Below are 20,039 nucleotides of genomic sequence, written 5' to 3'. Positions count from 1 at the left end.
TAAGTACATGATTCTATTATGATCCATGTAGCGATCTCCCTAGAAGTTCACCGATGGTGCAGGATCAAATGCTGAGATATGATCCTCGATCTTGACTATGTATCAGTTCATGAAGTCCTTATAGATCTTCATGCCATACATGTTTTCCCTAACATACTTGATGGTGATGTCATAATCAATTCCAACAAATGGAAGAGCAGATTGGATGGTAGAATCAGTAGTGTCCATGCTTGATTCCGAGAGAGTATCGTATGCTAAGTCTTCTAAGGGTTGTGCTACTATGCTTTGCGACCTAGCTGTGCTCTCTTGTGTTGAGGCCTTACTTCTTGAGGGAAAGGGAACACGAAGATAGATATTATCTTTGAAAGACTCAAAAGAAGAGGGTAACTTCCCAAGCAATTTATGTACCAGATTGCTAACAGTTGTGCCAAATTCTTCTAGCTGACGCTTGATGCGATTAAACTCACCAAGCTTATCCACCACGTTATGTGACTCTGAAATGGATAACTTCTCCAATTCTTCCTCCAGACGAGCAACCTTCACCGTGGAGACCCTTCCATATTGGTTTTGGAGGAATATCCAAAGCTGTTGAGCAGAAGTACCTTGAGAAAGAAACTGAGGCACAATGGAAGAAGACATACCATGAACCATAAGTGCCTTGGCACGAGTATCCAAATAAGATCTGTATGCCGGATCCACCATAGGAGGATTGGCAATAATTTGCCAAACACCGGCACTTTCTAACAATAGTTGCATAAAGAGATGCCAAGTTTGATAGTTAGCGGGTGTGAGTTTCTGATTCTCTGAGAGTGAAGGTAGACTTAAGTTTGGAGAGAATGAAGGTTGAGGGAGTGAGAAAGATGATGTAGAAGGATTAGAATATAAAGATAATGGGAGTATAGTAAATGGGTGTGTAGTAGATGGGTGTGTAGTAGATGGTTGGAAAGGAGGAATGGGCTGAAAGAGGTATTGAGGATTGAAAACACCCGAGAGAGGAGAATTAGGCATACTAAAAAAGCTAGGCATACCTCCCATAGTTGTCATAGGTTGACAAATAGGTTGTGTTATCGTCTCCGCATGAGTAGGGGAAAAAACTTCCTCCTCTTTCTCTTTGCCTTTGTTAGATCTCCGACCTCCAGACATCATGAAAACACAAGAATAAAAAACTTTGATATTCCTTCGTAGAAAAGGAAAGAAGAAGCCACCAATGAAGCTTCAAGGGCTGCAACAATGGATGTAGAATGATGCCCCAAAAGAACTCTACAAAAGTGAGTAGTGGGCTGAAATAGATCCACTGTTTGAGGATGATTATGAGGCAGCTTGAGAGGCCACTTGGGCTGAGTTAAACCTCAGTTTAGAAGCTGAAAAAAATGCAGAAATATACTTCCTCTTAAGCTGAAAAAAACGCCTCCAAGAATAGGTTGTCTTGAGAGGTAGAAGACAGCAAAATAGCACCGCCAATGTAGTAAAGAAGAGGGTTTGTAATCACCAACAAAAGAGGTTTGCTGAAGTAGCAAGTGGTGTTGATGAAGTAGATCTTGCCTTTGGATAGCAAGAAAGAGGGTGGAATGTGGAGAAAACACAAAACGGTAAAGTATACCCTTGCACCACAATACTAGTCTCAAAGACTAGACTATGCCACCATCAAAGGAACCACCGATTAAGAAGGAATCCTTTGCTGCGTTTTTGTAGAAAAACGCAAAAAAAATAAAAAATAAAAATTTGCTGATTTATGAAACACCAAAGATAATACGCAATGGATAGCACCGCCAATGTAGAAATCACCTAGTATCAACACCGCTTCCTCCTCTTGATGAACCGGTTTCCAAGCTTTGTGTAGCATGCAAAGCATGAAAACACAACAAAAACACTGAAAAACGCAGAGAAAAGGCTGAAGAAAAGGCTGAAGAAAAGGCTGAAGCAAAGACGTGAAGAGAAGGGTCACAAAAATGCCTTCAATAGATGCGGTTGCGGTGTATGTAGAGGTTGATGTTCATAGTTCTTCTTCACAAGGCTCTGATACCATGTTGAGATGAAGAAGAGAGAGGAAACACAAGAGAGAGAGAGAGAAATCATGAATGCTCACAAAAGGACTCTATTCATCAAGTGTTACACAAGAATAGTACATGGTGCCCCCTTTATATAGGTGAGGGGTGACCTAGAGCATGTGAGGGAAGCACTCAACTCAAGGTTGGTGCACACACCTTTATATGAGGACCAAAATTGGGCCAAGGACCAAATGGAGATGACCTTTGACCTACAACCTTCCAACAAAAAGGGGGAGGGGGCCAACGTGGCCACCCCCTTGGGAGAGAGAGAGGGATGAGAGAGAAGGGGGGGCTGCCAGCATGCTTGCCTCCTCCTTCATCTCCTCTTTTATTAAAAATTATATATTTTTTTTGTTAAATGCCTCTTCCAAGGGGATTTCCCACCCAGGGGCCGAGAGAGAGAGAGAGAGAGAGAGAGAATGAGAGTAAAAGAGGAGAGAGAATGAAAGTGTGTGTGTGTGTGTGTGTTTGTATGTTTTAGAGAGAGAAAGAAAAAGAATGAGAGAGCAAAACAAGTAAAAATTGTATGTGTGCGTATTAAGAGAGAGAATGAAAAGAGTGTGTGTGGGTGTGTATTTAGAGAGAAGTAAAGGGAGATAGAGAATTTGTGTGTGTGTTTTTAGAGAGAGAGAAATGAGAGTTTGTTTGTGTGTGTAGAGAGAGAAAACAGAGAGGGGAGCAGAAGAGAGAATTACTAAAAAATTTAAAAAATTAAAATTAACAAAAATAAAAATGAAAAAAGAGAATGGGGTGGGTGTTTGTGTGTAGAGGGATGATAGGGGGAGAGAGAGAGAGAGAGAAATAAAATTTTAAAAATAAAAAATAAAAATAAAGTAAAATAAAAATAATCTTGGAAAATAAATAAAATAAAAAATAAAAGAATGGGAGAGGAGGAAAAAGGCCCTAGGGTGTGGCAATGCATGCGGACACTGCCGGAGGGCTGGGGTCACTCCTAGCTGGGCCACAGATTCAAAAAATTTAAATATTAAAAATATAATAAAAATAAAAATAAAAAATTAACCAAAAAAATAGAAAATTAAGCAAGAAAATAGGGAAGAGGAGACACGCGCATTCCCATGTGATGCACAATAACATGTCCAAATTAGTCCCAAAACCATCTAAATTGTTGCTACTATCTACCATGCCATAAAAGAAAAAAACGACAAGCTAGTTGGATTACCAAAACACAAGTTAAGGCCCGATTTTGCTCCTACAAAATGGAAAAGTCAAGAATTTTTCCATTCAAGAGAGCGTAGTCGGAAAATTTAATGTCCAAATGGTGTTCAAATCCATCCAAACTACTCCCAAAACATCATCACATACTCATGACCTTCTTTCTCCCCCTTTATGATGGCAGGTTTAAATTTTCAAGGACCATGACTCACCAAGAGTACTCTCTCTTCTCTTTCACGTTTTTTAGTAGTACTCTCTCTTTCTCTTGTCTTCTTGAGTTGTAAGTTGCTTGAGTTTTCTGAGTCGTTTCCTACTTACAAGTTATAGGCATTGAAGGGCATATATACTCATGGTATTCTCTCTCTCTCTCTCTCTCTCTCTCTCTCTCTCTCTCTCTCTCTCTCTCTCTCTCTGTGTCTCTCTCTCCGAATCCTACCTTCTTACTAAGCCCAACTTATATGGGAAGGAAAGAGAGGAAGGGATTAATAGATTAATCATAAAGGACCTCAAGGGAGCTTGTGTTTGTGAGTTTCTATAGCATGATTAAGGATGAACACACACATGCATACACACACACACACACACAAAGTTTCTATAGCATCAAATCATAAATACTTCTCTTTTGCTTTGATTTTGCAGACGTGCAACAACTATGGAAGATGAACTGGTGTAGAGCGTTCTACAATGGAGTGCTCAACAAGTTTTAGTCTTTGCTATGCATTTCTTAAGAGTTGATAATTATAGAGAAATCATTCAAAAGAATGACATCAATGGCAAAAATTAACTTTACATGTCCTTAGGTGCTTGGGAATCGCTTGGGCTGGACGCAAGTAGACATCGACATGCATTGTATGACTGGGCTCAAGAAAAACTTGCTTCAACAAAGGCTGTCTTGCCTATGGAGAAGTCGGTGTCCCTTAAGGAAGTAGGAGGTCCAAGAAATGTCTAAGAAAAAACCTATCTCAAAGATCATTTCAACTTGGAGCATCACACCTACAATAAGAACTTGGAGTGCATCAGAAGGTGGGCTGAATTAGGCCCTGACATGTACCCTCTTGAAAAGTTTGTGTCGGCAGACTTAACCAAGAGTATGAGAGAAGGAATTGAAAGATTCATCAAACGTAACAAGAAGAGTCTCTCACCTTTGCGCATGAATCTAGATGTTCATATGATGGAGCAAGAGATTTTCCACAAATTGAACCAGCAGAGGCGCTATTTGAAGATAAAATTACGGCTATTTGAAGCTAGTAAAGGACAAAATCTCTAATGAAGGCCTTTAAAGAATCAGAGAATACATGTGAAGATCTAGAAGAGGACACACACACGAAGATCGTTGATTGGAGGCTCAAGGTGAGTACAATGATGACACAAACCAACTTTTGTCAAAGTGTGACAGTTTTTATGTACCAGCAGGTGTACGAGAGATGGTAGCTATTATGGGATCACCCAATATTATTTCAGAGGAGAAGGTGAAACGTAGATATGGCTTGTTCCCTAAAGATATACCCCAGCAATATTGCTTCATTCCATTTCTTAACATTGATATTAAAGAACTGGGAGTAGGATGTATTCTCTCTAAGTCATGTGACCCAAAATCCTATGATCGGTGAGTGTTGAGATTGAAAATGTTAGTGATGAAGCTCATGGACTTTATATTCCTAGAAGTCTTGTACAAGCATCATCTCTAGAACTTGTAAGCTCTTGTCTATTTGTATTAAATTTTCAAGGTTTCTCAACTACCTGTAGGTTAATATCTAAATCTAACCATGCTACATGCAGGGCCAAGTGGTAGAGGTGCCACTTGTGTATCTCCACATGTTAGAAAAGAAATCGGTGCTCTCGCCATTGGTAAGAAACTTTGTCTTACCCTACAAGTTACGACATTGTTGTTTTTAAGTATTAATAAAGCAATTACAATGTTCAAAGGATATTAGTCTCTCCTCTTCACAAAAAGGATCAAGTGTACAGTCAACCATACAAGCTCCTATTGCACTTTGTGATGCTCAATTGTGGAGGTAGGTGAACCTTTTTTCCTCCTCAAAGTAAGTTTTTTGTGATAATCTCCTCAAAGTGTACAATCAACCATACAAGCTCCTATTGCACTTTGTGATGCTCAATTGTGGAGGTAGGTGAACCTTTTTTCCTCCTCAAAGTAAGTTTTTTGTGATAATCTCCTATGTATGATTGATGTGTTTAGGAAAGAAGTCCTGGAAATGGATCCTCCACATGCATGCAATTGGAAAACCATTATCCAATTAAAGATTTGGGGCTTGACAAGAACCATGATATGGTTTGTGGCATCCCTTTAGGCATTTGTTTTTCCTTGCTACTCAAAGTTCTCCTTATATGTTGTAGTTTTGTTGTTTAGGATAATAGCCCTGCAAATGGGACCTTATCATCAGACCAACTCCTAAGGATTTGGGGCATGCAAGGAAGGGCAACGAGGTATGCCTAATTTTCATGATGGTGAAATTTTCCTTGGTCCTCAATGCTCCCCTTATATGTTTTTTAGGAGAATAGCCCTAGAAATGGGACCTTATCATCATATTATTGGTCTCCAACTGCTAAGGATTTGGGGCACGCAAGGAAGGATGAAGAGGTATGCCTAATATTCACCACCATGAAATTTCTCTTGAATTTTTCAGTGTGACTATAATTCTCATTTTTGTGGCAAATTATAATGGATGTATCTATTGTCCTTGTTTCTTAAATATTTGTACTATAAATGCCTGTAAGTAGCTCTCCCCTAAGTTTGGATTTTTGCACTAAAGCAAAAACAAAAGAAGATAGAAAGAAGGTAAGGGTTTATTGTTGAATTTGTAGGAAAGAAGATACACCCATCGATTGTCTTTGCAACTAATGCCCATTTTAATCTTATGTGTACTGTACATGGAAGATGCTTGACCTACGTAAACACAATGATGATGACCATGGGGTCCAAATCATAGAAGATTTTGTAAGAATTTTATGTGTATGTAATTTTATGATAGCATGAGAAATGTGGATATGTTTGAGCTCATGGGAAAGTTTGTTTAGGTGTTCAAGAATCCATTGGAAAATGACATAGATAGTGATGGAGAGAATCCTAGAGAGGTACGTCTTATAGTTGATGTTCAAGAATAAATCATTTCTTGCTATAAAAAATCACTTGGCTAGTATATATTTCAGGTTGGAAACCAATGGAAGGTAGCATAAACATAAATATATTGCCTTTATCATGATTAAGTGGCTCTTTTTCTGTGTTAAAGGGAAAGCATGGCAATGTCAAAGTAAAGCAATTAGTTTCTACAAAGAAAAAGGTAATGTTCTTGGTATAATTGTAATTTTAGTATACTATGTATACTATGTAGGTGGTGAGGATGCTTGAATAATTTTCTTGTACACAGTTCTTCAAGGACATATCAAATAAAGAGCCATGCCTCGAAAAGGGAGTTGTTCCAAAGGTTTTTATTAGTTTTTATGATTGGGGCTCCTTTTTTTATTACCAATTAAATTAACCCTACATATTTGTAGGGTTGGTGATGAGGATTCTTGAATAATTTTCTTGCACAGTTCACAAAGACATATCAAATAAAGAGCCATCTGTTGAAACAAGAGTTGTTTCAAAGGTTTCTACTAGTTCTTATACTTGAGGCTCTTGTTTTTTGGTGTTACCAATCAAGTAAACCCTACTTGAATAATTTTTATGTACAGGCCTTCAAGGACATATCAAATAAAGATCCATGCATTGAAATGGGAGCTATCTCAAAGATATTTATTAGATTTTATGCTTGAAGGTTGTGTTTTGTTATTACAAATCAAGTTAACCCTACACATATGTGCAGTTTTCAGAGAAAATATCAACACAAGTACATTATTCACACTAGCTATGTAGTAGCTTTTTTTTCAGTTTAATTTTGCTTTCTTGTTTTTTTTTAATCTCAAAGATAACTAGGACTATGGATCTTACTTTAGATATCAAAATCAAGAAAGAGAAATTTGCCTCCCTCAAAATCGAAAGTTGCAACACCACTCAAGGTACATTGAATTCTAGATGTTGCTTGTCAATGGAAACCAAAAATATAGTTTAAAATTTAACATCATATACTTTGTTACATTTTCTAGGGTGAACATGTGAAGAGATCCGTGAAAGAAGCCATTGCATTATTGAAGCTTATGGGAGTGCACAATATAGACTTAATGTACAAAAAGCTAGATGAATTTATCAAGAAGCTATAGAGGACTTCTAAGGACTACTTTGACTACACCAAATCAAGTGAGGAGCAAGATGCACTCGACCTTTTGACGACTTGGGCCCTTGAAAACAATAAAGTTAAGTTAAAGGAAGTAAATAGCAAGGGAATTGGACAAGACGTTACTCTAGGCTTTTCTAAATTTTGGAGGTTTAGCAAATATCTACGCCATAAATGTAAACCCTTTTGTATGACGATTATCAAACCCGAAAAAGTATTTTTCGGTTCTCCCTTTTGTATTGCGGTTCTCAAGATGGGACAAGTCTTTTGTGGTTTTGTCATACTCTGTTGGGGCCACCTAGTTTTCCAAGGAGTATGTACCGATTTTTTGTAAACCTTGAGTTTGTTAAAATAGTATTTGTATCACATTCTTACCGTGCTAATACATTCAAAAGATCCACTCTATTTGCCATGATGCTAATCATCTGATGATGAAAATTACATGCAGATGGTTGAAAAGCCATGGCCTTTTAATTCTTTTTGAAAAAGTGGATTTATTTGTATGTGATATGTATTTTTAGGACACCTGCAAAACAATTGGAGTGTGAAATTTTCACATGTTAGGCAAGTTTGCAATGATGGAAAATCACTTTTCACATCATTGTGTAAAAATGCTCTTTTAAATCGATGAAACAATAATTTTTACATGTGAAAAATAGCAAATGAAAAAAACATATGCTTCTAGGGATGGAAACGTCTCTTTTAACATGTGTAAAGAAAAAGAGCTGCACAAGTTTTGGAGTGTGAAAAAAAATACATATTCGGCAAGCTTTAGTGATGAAAATCACCTTTCAAATGTGTGAAAACAGTCTTTTACACCAATGAAACAATGTTTTCTACATGTAAAAAATAATAAGTAAAAATATTTTATACTTTGAGTAGGCTTGTAAGTCGATGAGAAAACTTCTTTTGGCACATGTGAAATGGAAAAATCTACATGTCTAGCATGTTTTAATAGGGATGGAAAGGTCACTTTTAGCATCTGCAATAACAATTTTTACTATTCTAAAAGTATTGGAGGCTGAAAATTTCACATGTTTGGCAAATTTTTATGATGAAAAATCACCTTTCACATGTATGAAAACACTCTTTCACACTAATTTAACAATATTTTCTACAGGTTAAAAATACCAAGTGACAAAATTCTATACTTCTGAAGCCAAGCTACCAAGATGAGAAAAATGTCTTTTGGCACGAGAAATATAAATGTTTTAGCTCCATTTTAGGGATGGAAAATTATCTTTAAATATGTGCAAAATGAATTTTTGTAGCTGTGAAAGTTCCAAATTTTTGCAAATGCTTGTGATAACATGGAAAGAGTAATATGTTGATATACATAGGTAGTGATGTGTGTGAACACACTTAAGATCACCGGGGTACTTTTTCCCTCACTAGGAGGTTTTTTCTCCCATGCATTATATATATACGTCCACTCATTCTAGGGCTATCTAATCGTTGTATTTTGCACACCTATCAATACACTCCTGCGTTGTGTGCTCTGGAGCTTCTTCTTCTCCAAGCTTATGTTCATTCCTGCAATCCTAATTCCAACAATTGGTATCAGAGCAAGCATCTACTCCTTGAGCAGTGCCGCCAGCACCCTCCGACCTCTGTTTTATGATTGAGGTGAGCTTTCACGAGCGCGTACGGGTCCCATTTTCACGAGCGCGTACAGGTGAGCTTTCTCGAGTGCGTATACATCAAAAATTCCATTTTCAACTGTTTCGGGCTCCGTTTTTGCATCAGAAGCTTTGCACAGGTATTTTTGTCATTTTCTGTAAAATTTTCGACAGTGTAGATTTCTGCAAAACGGCATACGTATACTATTGTGGACCGTGCTACATAGCACGTGTTGTATTTTGTTCAGTCCTTGTTGTTACAGGTAGCTTTTGCATCAGTTTCAGTCACACCGGCCATGGTTGATAACATCAATGATGTATTCCGCATGTTGTTTGCTGATGATGATAAATTGGATGGGGACAACAATTACCCACTGTGGGCATACATGATGCAGCGTGTTTTGGTTTCAAAAGGAGTGTGGAACATTGTGCAGGGTTTGGATGTACGTCCCAGGTTCTGTGGATGCAGGATTTGTTGAGGATGCTATTGCTCCCGGTAGCTCTACTGCTACTTCTATTACAGGTTCACGCAGCACTGTTGCTACTGCTACTGTTTTACCCACTGCTGAACAAGCTCATTGGGATGGTAAAGATGCGCAGGCTCATGACTTTCTGTCAACAAACGGAATCACACCCCACACATTCGTTCAGCTAAAACAGCAAAACAGGCTTGGGATACTCTTGCTCATTTGTATACAGGTCGTAATGAGGCAAAAATCTCATACCTGCGTAAAGAGCTAGAATCGAAGATTATGCATGAAGATGATGACATGAATGTTTTTCTTGCTGAGATTAAAGATCTCAAAGAGCAGTTGCTATAGGTGAGAATATTTCAGACCATTCTCTTGTGCAAACTGTTCTTGATGCATTACCAGAGTCGTATCAGACTTTTGCTTTCACTTGGAGACTTGTTACTGAGGACAGACCTAATGCTGTCAAATATGATTCATTGGTAAACAAGCTTTTGCAGGAGGCACAATCTAGGCAAAACAGGGCATTGCAAAGGGTTATGCCCAAGAAAAGGGTGTTGATTATGAGGAAACCTTTGCTCCCACTTGTCGTATGACTACCATTCGTTTTTCTCTAAGGAAAAGTAATGATGAGGAGTTTCAATATCTTTTTATGATTTCTCTCACTCATTTGGATATTCAGAGTTCTTTCTCTTCGTCTTTTAGGGAAAGGTGATTTTTGGGAGCTAATGAAAAAGCAATGTAATTGTGAGTGATAATGAATTTAAAACAGTGGCTTTCATATATTTGCCTTTTGGTAATTGTGAGACATGTAGTTTTCATATATTTTCTTGTTCTTTGTTTTCATATATTTTCTTATTTTTTCTCAGTGTAATTAATCATACCAAATAATCTTTAAAAATTAAATATAAATCTTGTCTTTAATAAAATCTAATTACTCTTCAAAATTGCTCTTCCAAAGTAAATGTAGCTTTACATCAGTACCTTATTTTTACTACAAAAAAGACTACAAAAAAGACAGGTCGTCTTAAACTTTTAACTTGTCTATATATATATATATATAAAGGAAGGATGAAGGTAGTTTTTTATTTTTACTTTACTTTTGCCACATGGCAGCAAGGGAGAGATTACCTTGAGGGGTAGGGGTGAAAAGGACTGACAAAAGGATAATAGAAGGATAATAGGAACATTCTCCTATTCTTTTAAAAATTGACACTTAAAACGGTGGCAACTCTTCAGGAGAATATTATTACTAGAGGGAGCGGGCGGCTCTGGGTGGCAGTGGAGAGAGAGACCTTTAATTCTGGCAGCACTGCTATGGAGGGAGAGAGAGAGAGAGAGAGAGAGAGCATGTATGTGTGTGTGTGAGAGTTTGTTTTAACTCTTTAGGAGCTACTCGTCGCGATGGAGAGAGGCCTTCTGGGAAGGGAACAAAGTTCTTTTTGGGAGAATTCTTTTAGTTTGTGCAGCGCCTTTGCACACATAGGTACAATGGGCATGGCATGGGTAGTGTACAACACAACATCGTTGCTATAGGAGGGCATAGCCATGGCGCGTGCTTTTGCATTTCTCTGCCCAGCTCATTGTTGGGGGGCTATACCCACTGTGGACTGCGTTGGCCTGGTGCTTATCGCTTGCTACATGTGTATGCTTTGGTCGCTGGTAGTAGATTTGGCTTGGTTCGTGGGTGCCATGCTGCACGCCTTTGCTTGACCAATGGCTTTATTGCCCAGAAACTTGGATCTTGGCCCCTTTGTTGCTTGCTGCTCCTTTTCCAAGCTTTTTCCTATGACTTGCAAGGAGATTATCCCTGCACTCAGCTAATTTATTGAGGCTTGCTTTAATGAGAGTGCGTTGTGCAAGTGATAACACCTTAATGAAGAGCTTTTATCAGAGAGCCTAAAAATTGCTACTGTCGGGTAGTACTAAGGCATCAGCGCTAACGCATCATCCTGAGAGAGAGAGAGAGAGAGAGAAATGAAATAGGATGATGCATAGGGAAGGCCAATGTTGTGCACAACACCATAACTCGGTGCTGCAAAGAGTCACCATAACTCGGTGCTGCAAAGAGTGGAAGAAGCTGCGCGAGAGAGAGAGAGAGAGAGAGAGAGAGAGAGAGTCGAATTGCTTGGTTACATTAGCCATCATAGAACTTGAATAAACAAGAGACCACTTAGGAGCAGTTGTAGAAGAAGCTCCAGATCAAAGGTGTGCAGCTGGAGCAGAGAAGACCAAACCTGATATTTCTCTCTCTCTCTCTCTCTCTCTCTCTCTCTCTCACACACACACACACACACACACACACACAATGTAGGCTACGCGGCCTTGGTGGATGCACACTTCTATTTCATTTCTCTCTCTCTCTCTCTCTCTCTCTCTCTCACAATCACACACACACACACACACACAATGCACGCTGCGCTGCCTTGGTGGATGCACTCTACGTCGCTATTTCATCTCTCTCTCTCTCTCTCTCTCTCTCTCTCACACACACACACACACACACACATAATGCAGGCTGTGCTGCCTTGGTGGATGCACTCTAAGCCGCTATTTCATTTCTCTCTCTCTCTCTCTCTCTCTCTCTCTCTCTCTCACACACACACACACACACCCCACAATGCAAGTTGTGCTGCCTTGGTGAATGCACTCTACGCCGCTAACAAGATGCTCTGACAATAGAAGCCATCTTTTGCAGATGATCTGTCATGACTTTGGCCGTGCTGGCCATGTTGACAAGGGAATCCTCAATCTTCCGATCTTTTCATGGTCGTAGATTGGGGACATTGCTCGCTTCTGTTTTGATAAAGGATTGTGTACCCTATCTTCGTCTATTTTCCCAATTAGGCCATCGGTGTTACCACCCACAACTGAAGCATGGGTGTAGCTAACCACGTTTACTTTATTGTGGATGTACTCATCAATGATATGAAACCATTGACATGTTACCTTACGATCATTTCCAAAGATCAAATTATGGGCCTTGTCCTTCTTGTAGTCTGTATACACATGACTCCATCTCTTTCTGCAACTTTCAGAGTCTGTGTCACACTTTGGGAATAGCCCTACAAGTTGAGTGGCATCTTTAAACCATAGATCAAGCCCTTGCTTTGGAGTTTTTCCAAACTCATAGTATACACATGATCCCATCTCTTTCTGCAACTTTCAGAGTCTGTGTCACACTTTGGGAATAGCCCTACACGTTGAGTGGCATCTTTAAACCATAGATCAACCCCTTGCTTTGGAGTTTTTCCAAACTCATAGTGCATTGAGCCCAAAATGTGAATGAGTTGAACAATCCATGCATCCTTCCAAACCTCCCTCTTCCGTGTTTGTTCATCTACATTGGTCTTTGGTGTTGAGGCCTTTCTACCTCTCTTGGTCATGGGGGCGTGTGTGTGTATTTGACTATATGCCTGTTTTCATAATGAAGCAATCACTTTCCTATGCTCTTTTCAAGAAACAATGAGCATATCCAGAGCCTCTGTGTTTCCCTGCATCTCCAAAGCTCTAAGAGAAACTCAACACACATACCTTCACATGAATGTATGCTCTTGTGTGTGTGCGTGTGTGCACGTGCACACGCGGGGAATGTGTGTATGGGAGCATATATTGATACCAAGTTCTACACCCACTATTGGGGAGCACTGATGATGATATTGAGGATGTCATAGTCTCTAGTCCATACTATGCATAATGGAGCTGCTAATGGTTATATAGTCTTGTGGATGACTACCATGAGTTTATAACTTGCACTTTCTTATAAGGTGAATTCAAGCATGTTCTTGGATTCATCTAGGTGTATACATGCTTTTACTAGTGGCACTCCACATGTTTTGTTTGTAGAAGAGGAGTTGTTGACTTGTGTAAGTGTGTAAGTGTGTAAGTGTGTAACTTCGACCATTCGTTTCATCTGATAAGCTGCATGAAGACACCTAGTTTACCACATTTCCCAGGAAAGCTTAGGACAGCAGCCAATTTTCTTTGCAACAACCCTTATCGTTATGCGGTCAGTAGTTAGTACGGCTGGAAACAGTCTTAAGCCTTCATTTTTCTACATTTACAGTGTCTTCTCTTTACTCTCTACAGTTTGTTCTCAAGCAATGTTCTCTTTGGCTGGTTGCTTCCCTCCTCTTCAATGATGCAAAGGAAAAAAAAATCTAGTGTGATCAAAATCTCCTTTGTCGAGGATGCATATACATGCTCTTTTTCTTGGTTCAAGGCATAGATACTTTGGAATTTCTTAGAAAAATGTCATTTTCTCTTCCTACAATGCTTTATCTATATGCTCTATGACTTTCAAAATCTTCATGGCAAGCCTTCAAATATACAAGAAACCCCAAAAAAACCTTTGAGTCCTTATTCAAAAGTCACAGAGACGTCCAAAGCTCACAAAAAAGAAGACTAGTCTACTGGGCTTTCAACCTGTTGACCCAAGTTCAAATCTTGATTTTTGGCCTCTTCATTTGATCTCTCTCTCTCTCTCTCTCTCTCTCTCTCTCTCTCTCTCTCGGTTCATCTGAGTACCTAAGGATAATAAGCATCCAATGAAAATAGAAAAAGCTCACACTTTGATACCAAATATAGCATAAATTGAGGATGCAAGACAAAGAAAACTTTTTTTATTATCTCAAGCAAACTGATGTGGGAATACACTATGTAAAGTATAACTAGGAATGATTCCCAAAAAAATGTTCTATCATGAACTCCTTAGGGTAGGCCTACTAGCATGAGCTCATCATTTTACCACTACCATTCTATTATGAGCTCCTTGGGTAGGTGACAGGTCTAATGGCTTGAACTCCACTATATTATGTTGCACCCATTTCCACTTTCCTTACGAGCGGGGAGCACTCCTCATCAATGCAAGTAAGATACCTGATTTCATGCAATTCTCAGAAACTTAGGAATGCATTCAAGACATTAGTTGACTTGATTGAGGAATTTGAATCAGTGAATACATAGCATCAAATTGAAGGATCAGACACGCAAAAACCATCTAAGTTTTCTGTAGCAATGCACTTTTCGAGCATGTCTGCCCAACTGTACCCTACAGGTGAGTGGCATCTCCATCTACGCTCCACAACTCTTATCAATGGCCAGATCAAAAGCAGCTAACCAACCATGGAGAATAGTTGATGCATGCACAGCTTTGACAAACTTCTCAAAATATGCTCTATGCTTAAGCTCTACTTTCCCATGCTCTGCACATTTCTGGGTCCTGTATGTCAGATTCATAAATTTACAAACTGGATAGTCCCTCTCTCACCCCCCAACTGAGATGCAAAGACATATCAATATACAAGCGTAAACCAAAAACATATGTTACAACTGTAAATTTCATACAGATACATTAGCATATTGTAAAATGCCAACATTCGTCTGACAACATTCCAAAAATGTAGTGGCAGCGCTTCGTTCCGCTCTTGCCCAACACAATGCCTCTAATCTTAACCTTTGAAGATGGCCCTGGCTTGTCACTCACCCTGGCAACGCTTCCTTCCACTCACCCTTTTGGTCGGAGGGGAGGGGGGATTCATTACGCCCCCATCCCTGCCAAACAACGCCACAGGAGGGGTAATCCCGGGAGGGTTGTCCAACACAATGCCATATGCTCTAATCTCAACCTTTGAAGATGGCCCTGGCTTGTCAACCTTGACCTCTGGATAAACAGCAGATAATATGCTTTGCAGTGCTTTTGTTTCTCTCACTGTGTCTTTGTCTGTCATTTGCCTATATGCTGGATTCCTTTTTTCTGCTTCCTTTTCTGCATGCATGATGGTAATGGGATCCAGCGATTGACAAAGTAGGACTTGTATGATCTCATGTAAATCCTCCGGGACGGAAACCATGTCGAGGCCCTCTAAAACAAAAACCTCCTCCTTCATTGGAGATTTGCTTTCACCCCCACCTTCATCATGTGCTTTCTTTCCTTTTTTTCTTTTCCTTTTTTCATCTTCTTCGTTTTGTGTTGTACTATCTACTCCCAGATGTAGCACCATCAACACAGCCGGCAGGACCTCATCTGCACCTGCTACAGCTACTTTCCTCTGATAAGCACGCAGGTGATCCACATTTGCAGAAATCCCATGGACATTCTTCCAATTTTTGACTTGCACTCCCAGGCATCCAATACAATTATCATTGTCAACATTATACTCTCCTTTATCATCAGGCATTACATATAGAATGTACAGATCGAATGCCTCTTGCATCGGGGCACAAATCATTGCAGCACCTTTCTTTAAAAATCTTCTTGCATCTCGGACTGAAGGCTTCCCAAAGAAGCGATGGAATGCATTGAAGAAGACTTTTGCTTTGTTCAAATGCTCTAATTCAGGTGGGAATTCCTTAAAATTAGGTACAAAAGCCTTCAAAAAATTTTCCAAGAACACAGGTTTGGTAGGAGAATCTTCTTGCTGCAGACTATCCATGGCATGGATCAGCAAAAACCTTGCAACCAGCTCTTCCCTTTCCCCAGCAGATGCAATGCCATTCAGCAACAACGAATTCAATTGACGTAGTTGCTGCTGCATCAACTCTCTGTTTCTCCTTAAAGCAATTGCAGCTGCTTCATTTAAGGCAGGCTCAGGCAGAGAAGTGCAGAGCACATATTCCCTCGATGCCGAAACATGCAAGCATGCACTCATGTGCGAAGCCACAAGATCCTGCGCAGCTGAAGATTGAGGACAGACGTCCACTCCTATGCGACGGCCCAAAAGCACCAATGACATGTGCGGGGACCGTAATAGGTTATGACCTTCTTCTGAATCTATCAGAACACCCCCAAGAAGCTTGGTCTGTGCTAACTGCAGAATCTCGCTCACCCACTCCGTTTTGGAAAACTTTTTGGCAGCCCAAAGTGGCCTGCCCTGTCTGAACCAAATTTGTGGGGAAGCGATGGTGTCTAAGCTCATGGAGGACGTGGATGCAGAGATGAGATCAAATGTTGGAAGTCTTGAAAAAGGTGAGAAGAGATTCCTCAGACCTCGAACAACTTTGAGACTGGGATCATACCTGGACGATCAAATATGGAATTTCTTGGTATAGGTTCGTTACACACAACCCGAAAGAACTCTGAGACTAGGATCATACCTGGATGCAGCTGTGAAATTTGACACCCTTGATGTGGTGTCAATAAAAAGCACAAATGATCGCCCCGTTGTGGGCAAATCTGCGGATGCTCTCCTGAAAAGGATAAATGGAAGTTCTCCTTGGAACGCCCCTCCCATGTCAGCTTCAGGAGGCTGCAGAAGGGTTCGAGCTTCATCCAAGACAAACAAAAAGCAAACACCGTTGCTTCTGAGAGATGTGGCGTGTCTAGCCATTGCTTCATCACATGCGTCTATCATACATTTCTTGCTGCATTCTGGTTGAGTCCGAATCTTTGGAAGTATACGATGATAACGCTTCATCTGATGATCTCTGAACAGATCCTCCTTGCTCGGGAAAGTGCCCTGCTCAGACAACCAATCAAAACATGCACGGAAAAGTGCGTATGCATGCTCAACCTTTGTGATGGTCCTAAAGTGCCAGCGAATATCTGGGTCAGACCCGGGGTACCCTGCGTGTTTAGGGTCCATCAAGCTAAAATAAAAAACCATCACTTGGTTAGGAGCCAAAGCAATCTCTCGGACAGCTCTCGATTTCCCCCAACCACTTGACTGCACAATGGCCGTGCAGGGGGCATACCAAGTCTTGCTGTCCTTGGACCAACTTGTGTAGCATTGATCTATGTAGTCAAGAAAATATGAAAGAATACTGCCGGCAGGATCTTGGTACTCTCCTTCGAATTCTTGACACAGCTGGTCCTCCTGCTGCTGCTGCTGCTGCTTCTTCACATCGACAACAGCCGCCTGCTTCCCAGCAACACACTGTTTGAATACTTCCAACCACTTCCCTTCGTCAGGCACCCCCGACAATTCAGGCATCACTCTATAAACTGCATCAAGGGATTCCCCAAACAATGTGGGTGGTGCGTTGCCTTTTACAGCCTTCAAAAGAGCGGCCACCATTTCCCATGTATAAGCACGCCTTTCCATCTCATCGGTGAAATCAGGAGAAGGTATTCGTTCCTTGAGCCTGGCATACTCTTCATCAATGAACCTTTGCAAATCTTCCATGCCTTCTCCGCGGTTTTACAACAGGAAAACAATAGCAGCCTTCCGTACACACACACACACACACACAGCGAGCAGAGCACGCTAATCATGAAAAAGCCTGCTTACCCAATCCTGTGGCGACTCGCGACTCGCGGGCTTGGGTTAAAAAACAACTTTCTGTCTTTTAGGGTATTTACAGACGGCCTAAGGGTGGCACTCAAAAAGTGCCTTGTGCACTCTTCGTATCTCATTATACACCAACTGCCCATGATTGGGTTTATTAAAAAAGTGACTGCCTATGAATGGGCGTCCCTTTACATGCCGCCCTTTACGCAACGTGAGTCTGTTAACCTGCGTATACATGCAACATGTAAAGAGCCTGAGTCAATGCATGTCTAGAGAGTTGGGGATTCGAACCCCACCACCACAGTTGTTGTGGCTACACCCTGCTCTCTTCGAGAGGAGGGGAGAAGATGAACTAGATTTATCTTACCCCCTCCCCTTCTCTCATCTACAAAAAAGAATGAGAATCAGTAGGTATATGAGATTTAAAAACCAAATAAACATGCTAATAAAATAATCCGCCTAATGTTTGGGAGATATTTTATAAAGCTTACAAAATATGATGTCTTAGAGATAAACAAAATACCAACATTGTGTCCAAAGTCATAACATCCAAGCACTATTGCATCTCCTACTCACTATTGTCACTCATAGCCGAGTCATGATCACCAAATACAATTCTCACATTTGTCCTCTCTCTCTCTTTAAACATAACTCTAGCAAGATTGTCTCTCCTTTGTGCGCCCCCAACCTAGGATGAATCAGATGGTGCTGTATCTGATGATTGTGCCCTCTGCACAACCAATGAGGTCTCGGTCTGCACCAAAGCTGTAACCTCAGCAAGACCCACTTGCAGCCCATTCCGAATTATTGGATCCAAAGCCAATGCATCATTGTTTGCTCTCTCCACCTCTGCTTGTGCCTCTCGAACCCAACCCTCATCAAATGAATCTCCATGCACAATGCACATGTTATGAAGGACCAAACAAGTGCTAACTATCTTCAGCACATTCTGCAATAACATGTCAAAAGTCCACTCCAGAGGCATCCATGAACTAGATTGAATGTAGTTCCAAAAGTACCGCTCAGGGGATAATCCATCTTTACTTCCTTTAAATGGAGGAAGCATCCAAAACCTTGCAGGGTAAGGACAATCATTAAGTAAACAATAATTGCCTAAGCTGTTTGATTCACACCTCTGTCCTAGATCACTTCTTTGGAATACATTCCAATCATGCATAGAACCTGCCCAACCAATGTCATAAACCCAAACCAAGCAGTTAGAAGCAATGGTCATCTGCAAAATTATAGAATGAAACCCCTTCCGATTAAAGTAGTCCTCATGGTGCACATGAGGGGCAATAATTGGAACATGGCTACCATCCACTGCACCAATGACAAACGGAATGCCATGTACTGCCTGAAATCCTTCAACCATGATACGCATCCTATTTAAAGAAGGTCATTCAATGTACAGGTCATGAAGACCTAATGTGGAGATTGCATCACAAAACTCCAAAATGATCTTCTGGCATGAAGACGTGGAAACCCCATACAAATCTGCTATTACTTGTAAGTTTGATCCGGTAGCTAGACGGTGTAAACCCACACATACATGCTAATTGCCTTTCGATAGTTAGTGTTAGACCATTGCAATCGAGGAGCAAAAGGCTAGTCAATAATACACGCCAATAATACATGGCACACATGGGATTGCATGGGAAAACCAATGGCAGTATACTATTGCATGTCACCACCTATATCAATAAGTGTGAATGGGTAACGTTCATGGGTGATTGTAGGCCAAATACCTAGTGATGTATAGCACAGGATAACCAGCAAGGATACAAGGGGCACATGAGTATGGTGTGTGGGGCCTGCTATGTAGTAGCAATGAGAAAAAACACCTGGCTAGCTATAAGGAGGCAAGTACCTTGGTGCTTGTGGTGCTTAGGCATGTCCCACATCCACACACAGATAGCCGCCGGCGGCGGCCAATAAGGCACATCGACAAAAGGAAGAGAGCCTACGAAAACAATGTCAACGGACGTCTATAGCACAAAATCAATGAACGAATTTGTACAAAAACATCTTTCATGTGATCTCTTGTTTGAACACGCCTTGCAAACTTAATTGTGCATCATATTTTTAGTAAACATGGCACACAACTCTGCATGAGTGGCGACAATCTGATGATCACGCCTTGTAAGCTTAATTGTGATCTCTTGTTGAACACGCCTTGCAAGATTCATTGTGCATTATATTTTTGGTAAACATGGCACGCAACTCTATATGAGTGGCAGTGATCATCGACAGTCTGATGGTTAAACCA

At 40.5% G+C, this 20,039-nt stretch overlaps 1 protein-coding gene across 1 annotated transcript; it reads right to left on the bottom strand.

The window, feature by feature from the left end:
- Positions 1–14,842: 14,842 nt before the first annotated feature.
- LOC147620379 (uncharacterized) lies at positions 14,843–17,823 on the bottom strand. Its single transcript, XM_086824623.1, has 2 exons — positions 16,638–17,823; positions 14,843–16,559 (listed from the first exon to the last, which is right to left on the bottom strand). The coding sequence occupies exons 1-2, from the start codon at positions 17,663–17,665 to the stop codon at positions 15,020–15,022; spliced, it is 2,568 nt and encodes an 855-aa protein (XP_086680749.1). The 5' UTR covers positions 17,666–17,823; the 3' UTR covers positions 14,843–15,019.
- Positions 17,824–20,039: the final 2,216 nt, after the last annotated feature.

The sequence above is a fragment of the Cibotium barometz genome, chromosome 31 (assembly GCF_041138505.1).
Source record: "Cibotium barometz isolate CiBa-2024 chromosome 31, ASM4113850v1, whole genome shotgun sequence".
Taxonomy (NCBI): domain Eukaryota; kingdom Viridiplantae; phylum Streptophyta; class Polypodiopsida; order Cyatheales; family Cibotiaceae; genus Cibotium; species Cibotium barometz.
Note: the sequence above shows the minus strand (reverse complement) of the source record. Positions and strands in the feature narration are given on the sequence as shown.